At 37.7% G+C, this 12,373-nt stretch overlaps 1 protein-coding gene across 3 annotated transcripts in view; it reads right to left on the bottom strand.

Moving 5' to 3' along the window:
- Positions 1-4,617, bottom strand: part of ALDH12A1 (aldehyde dehydrogenase 12A1) — a 375,039-nt gene extending 370,422 nt beyond the window's left edge. The window contains exon 1 of one of the 3 annotated variants that reach the window (XM_089446596.1): positions 4,076-4,617. In XM_089446596.1, the coding sequence (XP_089302722.1) occupies positions 4,076-4,164 (89 nt within the window). In that variant the 5' untranslated portion in view covers positions 4,165-4,617. The remainder of the gene's footprint in view (positions 1-4,075) is intronic. The other 2 variants (XM_089446595.1, XM_089446594.1) reach the window with 2 other exon arrangements.
- Positions 4,618-12,373: the final 7,756 nt, after the last annotated feature.

Here is a 12,373-nt window from a genome sequence, read left to right as displayed (position 1 = left end):
GCCAAGTTTCAGGCCCTACCCAAGTATGAGGATTGTATCGATGCCAAATCCTAGAGAACCAGTGGTGAAATGACCCTGAAGAATGGAGGCAAAACATAGGGCTTGTACTGCAAGATGGAAAGTGATAAGTATGGAATGGGGATAAATGGAACACACTATCTCAATCAGGGTTTCCCAAGTAGTGCCCCTCTTATACCCATTGGGCCATTAGGGGAAGTCCCATTGGACTAGGATTGAAAATTAACCCCCATTTAAGGTGAGGGAAAAAATCACGATCAAGACTCTTACTCCTTCCAGCTCACCCCATAATCCATGCCAAAAGCCCAAATACAAACAAGTGTAAACACCCAATTGCAAAATGAATAAAGTACCTTTTGATCGAAATCCACCTTTGTTCATGTGCTCCTACGAGATGGGTGAGAAGTCATATAATTGATGCAGGTGGCAGAGCTATGAATGGCACATCGTCTTCAGCTAGTGGTGTCTACAGGGGCTGTTGGATCGCCGGCTGGAAGAGATGATGAGAAAGGAATTTCCTCCTATGGGGTCATCCACTTTTGATGGGTAACAAGCACTAAGGGGGTTAGAGGAGAATTGTTATTTGCACACTTTGTTTGTTTCTCTCTACAACACATTATCATTAAAAATTTACTTCAGTGATTTATCAGTGGTATGTATTTGTTAGAATATGTCTCTTTCACTCTTGGAGAGCTTGTTTATCATGTTTCATGATTATTTCAATTGAGCATTCCCAAGGCCAAGTTTCAGGCCCTACCCAAGTATGAAGATGTATGGATACCAAATCCTAGAGAACCAGTGGTCAAATGAACCTGGAGAATGGAGGCAAAACATAGGGCTTGTACTGCAAGATGGAAAGTGGTAAGTATGGAATGGGAATAAATGGAACACGCTATATCAATCAGGGTTTCCCAAGTAGTGCCCCTCTTATACCCATTGGGCCATTAGCGGAGATCCCATTGGACTAGGATTGAAAATTAACCCCCATTTAAGGTGAGGGAAAAAAATCAGGATCAAGACGACTCCTTCCAGCTCACCCCATAATCCATGCCAAAATCCCAAATACAAACAAGCGTAAACACCCAATTGCAAAATGAATAAAGTACCTTTTGATCGAAATCCCACCTTCGTTCATGTGCTCCTGCGAGATGGGTGAGAACTTAGAAGTCATATAATTGATGCAAGTGGCGGAGCTATGAATGGCACATCGTCTTCAGCTAGTGGTGTCTACAGGGGTTGTTGGATGGCCGACTAGAAGAGATGATGAGAAAGGAAATTTCTCCTATGGGGTCATCCACTTTTGATGGGTAACAAGCACTAAGGGGGTTAGAGGAGAATTGTTATTTGCACACTTTGTTTGTTTCTGTCTACAGCACACTATCATTAATAATTTACTTCAGTGATTTATCAAGGGTATATATTGGTTAGAAGATGTCTCTTTTACTCTTGGAGAGCTTGTTTATCATGGTTCATGATTATTTCAATTGAAGACTCCCAAGGCCAAGTTTCAGGCCTTCCCCAAGTATGAGGATGTATGGATGCCAAATCCTAGAGAACCAGTGGTGAAATGAACCTGAAGAATGGAGGCAAAACATAGGGCTTGTACTGCAAGATGGAAAGTGGTAAGTATGGAATGGGGATAAATGGAACACACTATCTCAATCAGGGTTTCCCAAGTAGTGCCCCTCCTATACCCATTGGGCCATTAGGGGAGGTCCCATTGGACTAGGATTCAAAATTAGCCCCCATTTAAGGTGAGTGAAAAAAATCACGATCAAGACTCCTCCTTCCAGCTCACCCCATAATCCATGCCAAAAGCCCAAATACAAACAAGCATAAACACCCAATTGCAAAATGAATAAAGTACCTTTTGATTGAAATCCCACCTTCGTTCATGTGCTCCTGCGAGCTGGGTGAGAAGTCACATAATTGATGCAGGTGGTGGAGCTATGAATGGCACATCGTCTTCAGCTAGTGGTGTCTACAAGGGCTATTGGATGGCCGGCTGGAAGAGATGATGAGAAAGGAAATTTCTCCTATGGGGTCATCCACTTTTGATGGGTAACAAGCACTAAGGGAGTTAGAGGAGAATTGTTATTTGCACACTTTGTTTGTTTCTCTCTACAGCACATTATCATTTAAAATTTACTTCAGTTTAAAATTTACTTCAGTGATTTATCAATGGTATATACTGGTTAGAAGATGTCTCTTTTACTCTTGGAGAGCTTGTTTATCATGGTTCATGATTATTTCAATTGAGCACTACATAAATATAGTCATTGTTGTGCTTGTCTAGCCTTCCTGTGCCTATGGCAATACACTGTTCGGGATACATTTTTCCGTAGAAGGGGAAAACCCTAGGTGATTTTAGCAATTTCAGATTGGTGTGATATCACTTGAGGGGTTATTCATGAGGTGGAGCAGAGCACTCCCCTTCTTGTGTCATTTCTCACATATTTGGAAGCATGGGGATATTCTACATTGAACTTTTTCCCCCTTGGCACAAGTGGGCAATGTCAGATTTAGCAACAGCAACAATATATCTGCCCCACGTTAATAAGAATACCTGTGCCAACCTAGAACCAGAGCATAAATGCCACCAAGAGAGAGATCAACTCATCGCAACAAATAGTCATCCACGATGGCAGTGACTGTTTAGAAATGCCCTTCGGCTTATCAAATAATGAATTCACTTGAGAGAGATTTTATAAATGAGAGGACTGTAGAGTTATGTATACACATTCTTAGGGTTGGGGCACTAAGCCGAAGAGGTTGACCAGGTCCGCCTTAGCCAAAATCGCCCAATAATTTCAACATAATTAATGTGTTAGTGACCCATGTGCAAGCTCAACAAGCCCCACTTCAATAAGTCAGCAGGCCTCAGGTGAAGATTAACCACATAATATCACACCTTTGGCTTAACCATGAAGAATATCAGTATGCTTGTATGGGTGACATTTGGGAGAAGAGAACAGAGACACTCTAAATATTTGAGGCCAAATGGAAAAATATCATGATATGAGGCTAAGTGAAAAAAAAAAAAAAAAAAAAAGTCTCATTATATGGGCCTGGACTCGATTGTACTGTCGATCCAGTAGATACGAGAGATGGATAGCATTGACAATCCAGTGGATACTAGAAATGCATAGCATTCTTCTTGCTGATCCAGTAGATACGAGAGATGGATAGCATTGACAATCCAGTGGATACTAGAAATGCATAGCATCCTTCTTGCTGCTAAAGGCCTATCCGCCACTCTATAAAAACTAAATAAGTAGGTTTGATGACAGAAAACCAGCATTAAAAGACAATTCCAACAAGAGATATTAGAAAAAATTGCTTATACAGACATTATGGCCCGGATTAGTGACTGCGTGATTTTAAAAATAGGGTAATCAATAGACAGAATAAATAAACAAACGAAAACTGACAAACAGATGAAAAAACTATGAAACATTTTGAATAGGATATAACAACTTGAATCGCTGACTGCACGTGTAAAAGTAGGTTAATCAATAAACAGAATAAACAAACAAAGATTAACAAACAGAGAAAATGATGTGGAACATTTTAAATAGGATATAAGCATAACAGCTCGAAGGGAACTCTGTATACATTTTTGTGTGAAAGTCCACAAAGGTCGTGGATTAAATCTCATCCAGTCCATTGATCGAGTGTGTATATATATATATAAAAAAGGGGTAAAGGTGGTGGGCAATGTTGGGCATTTGGCTAATTCCTTATCAATACATGCCAGTTCAAAATACCCTAAATTGGATATACATCTAGTAAACACCAACGAAATTTACCTCGCTTAGGTTTCCTCGGGATATAACACTAAATGTTAATGAGAATCGTCTTACGAGTGTCAAGAGTGTTACCTACTAAATTCTCTACAGAACACTCCCATTAGTTTGCCTTTAAACGGAAATAAGTTTGCAGAGTACTGAGAAATTTCATGAAAAGTGTGGGCATTAACAACACTGAAAAGTAAAATAAGCTACAAAAATTCAACAGAAACTACAGGGTTGGGATGTAAATAAATATGAGGTTTTACCTGTTGCTGAATGCGTGGCCTTTGCAATCTCCGGTAAACACGCGTTTCGCTTGTCGGCTTAAGACTCGGGTTCCAACAAACCGATGCATATTTTCTTACAGATGAGGGCTAGCTACAGATGAGATTCGATTCGATCTGCTCACACATAAAGCGTGAGAGAAGAAGTTGAAACGAAGAAAACCAATATATATAGCGTTTTGTTGATGATGATAATGTGTAAATACTTCAGCTATTTCGATCAAATTTACAAAGTCGTCAACAAAATCCAATCTTCACTCCAACCAACGCGGTTGGGGAGAGGGCCAGGGGATAAATTCGTTACAGAACAGTTCCTTGCACAAACAATGATTCGGATAATCGTGGCATCCGCAAGCTGAAATCGACTTCCGATTTCAACTTTCTGCGATGGTTATCCGCGTCACATGGCACTCTTGAATTTTAAATGATGGCCCTCTGTTCGGTACAGATTCTGTTCGGTACAGGTGGTAAAAAGACAATTCTGTCATACCGCACTAAAAGATCGAAGATTCCTCAAATAATGAAGGATCGGATAGATTTTCCCCGCGCTCCAAGGTTACAAATTTAAATATAGTTTAATTAAATTAAAAATTAATAAAAATAAAATAGCTAATAAAATTTTCTTTAATTTAAATATACTTTAATTAAACTAAAAAATAATAAAAATAAAAATTTTATCACAAAAATAAAATAATTAATAAAATTTATTATTAATATATATATACACTTTAATATATTAATAAGTTATCTTAAATTAAAAATACTATAAAAAATAGAATTCATGAAAATGGAAATAATAATAAAAAAGAAATAAATCTAAAAACAAAAAAATTAGTAACTAATAAAAATGAAAGTTATTAAAGAATACATAATAAGATCTCAACCAATCACTTTACAAGAGACAAAAAAATTTAGTAATAATAATAAATAACAAAAATTGAATTCCTAATGTTACTAAAAATAAATGGCAAAAAAATTTGGTCAAAGATAAACTAATACACTAGTCAAAGCAAAATTGCATAGGGTAATACTAAAACATATTTACAAAAATTTTATAAAAAAAAATCTAAGATATATAAATATATATTAGTAATTATAAAATTATTTTTTTTGTTTTTTAAAAAGTTATATCTTAATTTTTTAATTGGAGAAGAACTTTACCCTTTTCAAAGTACATTTGTTATATTAAAAAAATTATATTTAATTTTGTGATCCATAATGTAAAAATAAGTCTTTCATATTAATCACATTGTTAGAATTTGGTTGATGAGAAAAAATAAATAATAATAGAAATAAGTCTTTCAGATTAATCCCATTGTTAGGATTTGATCCACGTTTGGAACCAACTAATATGGTTCATCCTCACTGACAAGGTGAGAAATCCATTGATCAGAAGGAATAAATAGTAAGGATGCAGCATTGCGCGAAGTTAGCCGTTAGAAATTCACTGTTGGTGAATTAGTTAGTAAGTAAAGAAATTGATTACTTTGAAATTAGGGGTGAGGAAAAATATTCTATATTTAGTTAAAAATAGTTGTTAAGGAATAATTAAATATAAAAATAATATTTCAATATTATCGATTCATGTAGAAATAGTTTATATCATCTTGTTTGTTATGGGTTGACTTATTCATAATAGAAAACTAGTTGTTAGGAAAATATATTTAATCCCAAAATAATTCATTAATTATTAAAAACATTAATTTCAATATTAAGATTATTTAATAATAATATCATGTTTATATTAATTGATAGAGAGATGCTTAAATCTCTCAAAAAGGGAATCCAAGATAAATTAAAACAAATCAGAGTCAACAGGAAAATATTGAAAGTGAAAAGCATATAAAAATAAAAATAAAAACAAAAGCATATAAAAATAGAAAAAAATTGGATAATAACAGAAATAAAAATAGGGAATCAAGAAAGAAAGAAAAAAAAATAGGGGAACCTAGCAGAAACAGAAGAAAATAGACAAAAAAAAAAAGGAGAGAGGATATAAAAGAATGATGAGTTATGATGAGAGATCTGGAATCCAGCTCTTACTCAATTTCCAACCATCATCCCTATTAAGATTTCTGGCATGCATTTCGATCTCAATCGCTTCCCTAAGCTCCATGTGGTGGAAATGATCTATCTTAGTGATAACTTTGGATTCTTCAATGCAGACATGGTGCTTCGATTTTTCTGCATGCTCAGCTAAGGCTGATGAGCGGGAGCAATTGCATCTGATGTCTGTTGCATGCTCATTGATCCTCTGTTTAATAGATCTACCTGTTTCTCTAATGTAGGGGATACCACGGGAGCAGGGAACAAGGTAGACACCTTTCGAGTCTTTAGGATCAATAGGGTCTTTAACAGATCTAAGAGAATTTTTAATGGTGTTGAGAGGCTTGAATGAAGAAGATACATTAATCTTCTTGAGGATATGGGCAATCCTATTAGTGGTTCCTTAGATATACGGAAGAGGAACCTTAGAGATAGGATCGTCACGAGTAGGTTTAACTCTAGGCTCTTTGCAAGCCTTGTGAAAGGCCTTGAGGCTTTGAGATCTGTTATACCCATTATTTTTGAAAACTTCAAGAAGATGGGATTTCTCTTGTTCGAGGTGGCTATCATCAGAGATTCTTAGAGCATGGGTAGCAAGAGTGTTGAGAACCCCGAATTTTTGAGCTGGGAAATGATGAGAACTGGCATGGAGATACTGTTCCGTGTGAGTCTTTTTCCGAAAGACTTGGTGATAAATGGAACTGTCATCCATCATCAAAAGGAGAATGTCGAGAAAGGGAAGGCGACTGTCCACCTCAACTTCCATCGTGAACTTGATGGAGTCAGATAGAGAATTAAGGTGGTTGAGAAATAGGTCGAGTTTCTCCCGACCATGAGGCCAGATGACACAGGTATCATCAACAAACCTCTTCCATTTTTTAGGACGAAATTGAGCAGTGGCTAAGGCCCTGGTCTCAAAATATTCCATGAACAAGTTAGCAATGATAGGGGAAAGAGGGGAGCCCATCGCCACACCACAAGTTTGCTCATAAAACTCACCTTGGAAACTGAAGAAAGTCGAGGTGAGGCAGAGGCCAACCAACTTGGCAGTGTCTTTGTCAGTGATGCGATTTATGATATCAATGGCTTCTTGGATGGGGATTTTGGTGTATAAGGAAACAACATCAAAACTAACCAGTAAATCACCCAGTTCCAATTTGATATCTCTCCACTCTTGAATAAAGGAAGCAGAGTCTTTAACAAAAGAATCAGTGCACCCAACAAGAGGTTTGAGCTTTTGAGCTAAGAATTTAGCAAGAAGATAGGTAGGACTGCCTATTGTGTTGACAATAGGTCGCAACGGGGCCCCATATTTATGAATCTTTGGCAGGCCATAGATTCTAGGGGTAAGGGGATTGCTCTCAATGAGCTTTCGGGAAAGAGGATTAAGAGACGGATCTGACTTAATAGTGGATGCAACCTCCTTAGAGACAAACTTAATGGGATTCTTCTTAAGCTTGATGTAACTTCCACTGTTAGATAGATGATCTAACATTTTGTGGACATAATCAGACTTATCAAGAATGACAACTGCTCCACCTTTTTCCGCTTTAAGGACAACAATGTATCATTATCTGTAGCATTGAGTATGGTATTAAGGACCTTCTAGATAATGTTAAGGAATCTATTAGGCAAGATTGCGTTGTTGTTCTTAGGAAGGCTAAACTTCCAAAGAAAAACCTCAGCAAGGTTGAGTTTCTTGCCCTTAAGTCCCTAAGAGACAACCCTGACATTGTTGTCCTTAAAGCAGACAAAGGTGGAGCAGTTGTCATTCTTGATAAGTCTGATTATGTCCACAAAATGTTAGATCATCTATCTAACAGTGGAAGTTACATCAAGCTTAAGAAGAATCCCATTAAGTCTGTTTCTAAGGAGGTTGCAACCGCTATTAAGTCAGATCCATCTCTTAATCCTCTTTCCTGGAATCTCATTGAAAGAAATCCCCTTACCCCTAGAATCTATGGCCTGCCAAAGATTCATAAATCTGGGGCCCCCTTGCGACCTATTGCCAACACAATAGATGATCCTATCTATCTTCTTGCTAAATTCTTAGCTCAGAAGCTCAAACCTCTTGTTGGGCGCATTGATTCTTTTGTTAAAGACTTTGCTTCCTTTGTTCAAGAGTGGAGAGATATCAAATTGGAACCGGGTGATTTACTGGTTAGTTTTGACGTTGTTTCCTTATACACCAAAATCCCCATCCAAGAAGCCATTGATATCATAAATCGCATCACTGACAAAGACACTGCCAAGTTGGTTGGCCTCTGCCTCACCTCGACTTTCTTTAGTTTCCAAGGTGAGTTTTATGAGCAAACTTGCGGTGTGGTGATGGGATCCCCTCTTTCCCCTATCATCGCTAACTTGTTCATGGAAGATTTTGAGACCAGGGCCTTAGCCACTGCTCAATTTCATCCTAAAGAATGGAAGAGGTTTGTTGATGATACCTGTGTCATCTAGCCTCATGGTCGGGAGAAACTCGACCTGTTTCTCAACCACCTTAATTCTCTATCTGACTCCATCAAGTTCACGATGGAAGTTGAGGTGGATGGTTGCCTTCCCTTTCTCGACATTCTCCTTTCGAGGATGGATGATGGTTCCATTTGTCACCAAGTCTTTCGGAAAAAGACTCACACGGAACAATATCTCCATGCCAATTCTCATCATTTCCCAGCTCATAAATTTGGGGTTCTCAACACTCTTGCTACCCGTGCTCTAAGAATCTTTGATGATAGCCACCTCGAACAGGAGAAATCCCATCTTCTTGAAGTTTTCAAAAATAATGGATATAGTAGATCTCAAAGCCTCAAGGCCTTTTTCAAGGCTTGCAAAGAGCCTAGAGTTAAACCTGCTCATGACGATCCTATCTCTAAGGTTCATCTTCCGTATATCCAAGGAACCACTTATAGGATTGCCATATCCACAAGAAGATTAATGTATCTTCTTCATTCAAGCCTCTCAATACCATTAAAAATTCTCTTAGATCTGTTAAAGACCCTATTGACCCTAAAGACTCGAAAAGTGTCTACCTTGTTCCCTGCTCCTGTGGTAACCCCTACATTGGAGAAACAGGTAGATATATTAAATAGAGGATCAATGAGCATGTAACAGACATCAAACACAATCGCTCCCGCTCATCATCCTTAGTTGAGCACGCAGAAAAATCGAAGCACGATGTATGCATTGAAGAATCCAAATTTATCGCTAAGATAGATCATTTCCACCACAAGAAGCTTAGGAAGGCAATTGAGATCGAAAGACACACCATAAATCTTAATAGGGATGATGGTTGGAAATTGAGTAAGAGCTGGACTCCAGCTCTCTCATCATAACTCGTCATTCTTTTTTATCCTCTCTCCTCTTCTTTTTTTGTCTATTTTCTTTTGTTTCTGCCTGGTTCCCCTATTTTATTTTTATTTTTATCAACAACAAAAAAATGATTCTCTCTCTCTCTCTCTCTAACAACTATTTTTAACTAAATATAGAATATTTTTCCTCACCCCTAATTCCAAAATAATAAATTTCTTTACCTACTAACTAATTCACCGACAGCTAATTTCTAAAGGCTAACTTTGGGCTATGTTGCATCCTTACTATTTATTCCTTCTGATCAATGGATTTCTCACCTTGTCCTGAGGATGAACCACATTAGTTGGTTCGAAACGTCGACCAAATCCTAACAATGTGATTAATTCGAAAGACTTATTTCTATGTTATAATTGATAAGCCACATAAAATCCTTCTATATTCACGTGATAGTGGAATGAATAAGGCATTCCATCTTTGTAAATTAAACAACCTAAACTTATGAATTTTAAAAGTTTGTCTCAAATAAAATTGACCCAAAAAAAAATGTCTAGAATATTAGTTAGACTATGTGAATGAACAAGTGCAATGGTTAGTGTTGAAAATGTGACTTGTTCGAATGTAAGCTTAAATTATGACACTTGGGGTGTCTCATCATGATTTGGTTGTGACACTGTTAATTAGAGGCGGCGACTAGGGTTTTTGCAGTGGCAATGGAGAAGAATTACAGTTTAGGGTTTATGTGACGGCAAATGCCTTGGCGTAACTTTGGTGATGTGGTCAAGCTCTCAAGTCCCTATTTTTACAACTAAAGGTACTTATAGCCCCTATAAGTCATTGTTTTCCTGCTTTTGGACTCACTTTTCGAGCATGTGCTCCTGCATTTCAGCTCTCTCTCTTTGAGGGTATTTTCTTGTGACATTAATGTCGGTTAGTTCTGAGCTCCCATTCCACCTGCCTCGGTCAACAGAAGGAAATCAAGCAGCCACTTTTTTTCCTCAACTTCAAAATGGTGCGACAAATTTTTTTGGTTCTTTTTCTCAAGAAGTCAAAAAGGGTTAATATTGATAGGATTTCTACGATGTCCCACCGAAGCTAGAGGTTCTGCAAAGGTCCTTTGACCATGATGTCAGGGCGATGTAGTCGTCACAAACATTTCTGATTGAAAAAGGAGTTAGAGGAGTTGGGATTGTTCGAAAGTGTTATGGGGAAAGGGCAAAAAGGAAGAGAGCCCAGAAAGCCAACAAGGCTCTAGCACAAATAAAGGAGCTGACCTTGGGGTTAGACGTCAATATGGAAAAAATGGAATCGTTGTCTATATGAGCTCTTGTCGGTAAATTTAGTTATATCACCTTGACCCACTCCCAAATTCTCGCTTGGGTGAAAGAGACCTGGAAACCCCTGGTGGGATATAATCTTGTGATTAGCATTATAGTGAACAAATGGATACACTTCCATTTTCTATATGAATTCGTCGTGGACCTTTTTCTTAATAATTTGTGGTTTATTGGCAGGGGTAACTTGTGGCTACAATGTTGGCATCCTGCATTCTATCCAAAAAATGACCAGTAAAACCGTAAGAACTTATGAGTGATGTTGCCAAGGTTTCCACTAAAACGTTGGTCAAAGGAGGTGTTTATCGACATTGTTAATTCCCTTGACATATTCATATTTCTAGAGGAATCTTCCTCTATGCGACTTATAAGAGAATGGCCTGGGTCTTGGTAGAAATGGACATCTCAAAAGGTCTTCCTGGAACCCTAAAAATATAATGGGGTGAGAAGATTATCCTGCAACCTTTAGACTTTTGTAAAATTCCTTTTAGATGCCTAAATTATCATTTAGCAAATTCATGCAGTCTTCCCTCTCGTCGGGGTTACAACCCACAAATTCTCAGACAGCATCTGCTTAAGTCCAACGCTCCTTCGGTATCACATATCCCTTACACAGAATTTTAGGAAACTTTCGGGGCTTGGTGATTGGTCTCTACAAGTTCAGAGGTTGTGGAAGAGGTAGATAACAAGACGGTTGTTGTTCATACGTCACTCCAGAGTATGATGAATGAACAGGCGAATGGTCATCAAATTCTGGATGAGGACGCCTATTCGATTCTAAGTGACATGTCCCTTTCATAGGCCTCTAAGAAAAAGGTAGTTGATAAAGATCTGGAAGAAAGTCATAGTATGCTGGAGTTGGTAGCCATCGGTGGACCTAACACTTTACATTCATTTGAGCACTCTTCTAGAAACGATGTGGAGACCGGTAAGTCTTCATTCTCTACCTGTTCTCTTATTCAATCATTGCCATATGATATGAGAATTTTTTGTGTTGAGAAATGGCAACAAAAATTCCAGTTTAATTTTTCCTTGAATTAGAATGTGAATTGAAATCGAATTCTACTCTCATAGCAACTTGTAAATAGTTAATTAAGTTTAATTAACTTAATTAGCTTAGGAATTTCGAGTTGGAAATCTTTATGTAGTCATGTATATGTTCTCCGTAAATTTTAGGGGTCCGAGATGAGTTTATTTGAGTTGTAATTAGATAACTCAGTTTGACTGAGTTATAGACAATTGAACTAGTTCTAACTGTTTGTGGAACTAATAGAGGTCTAGTAGTGAGTTGGTGCACTAGTGCATCCTCAATGCTACTCCAGCTAACTGAAGATTCCCTCATGAGAAACTCATGCATGTCAGTTTAGAGAAAGACCCAGTTGAGACTAGAGTGCAGGGACAATGTACTATCAGTTGTATGATGATCCGAGTTGTACAAGTCATGCATGCAATCAGAGAAGGAACTAGTTTTGGATTGCATAGTTATGGAGGAAGGATTTCCTAATTAAATATGGGTTGATCCTCACAGGAATTGCGCAAGGAAATAGGGGCTTGGCAGGTAGCATAATTGGCTAAGTGTTGGCTATAGCAAGCTTGT

Source organism: Pinus tabuliformis, chromosome X (assembly GCF_031772625.1).
Source record: "Pinus tabuliformis cultivar Carrire ecotype Pingquan chromosome X, CPIR1, whole genome shotgun sequence".
NCBI classification, from domain to species: Eukaryota; Viridiplantae; Streptophyta; class Pinopsida; order Pinales; family Pinaceae; genus Pinus; species Pinus tabuliformis.
Note: the sequence above shows the minus strand (reverse complement) of the source record. Positions and strands in the feature narration are given on the sequence as shown.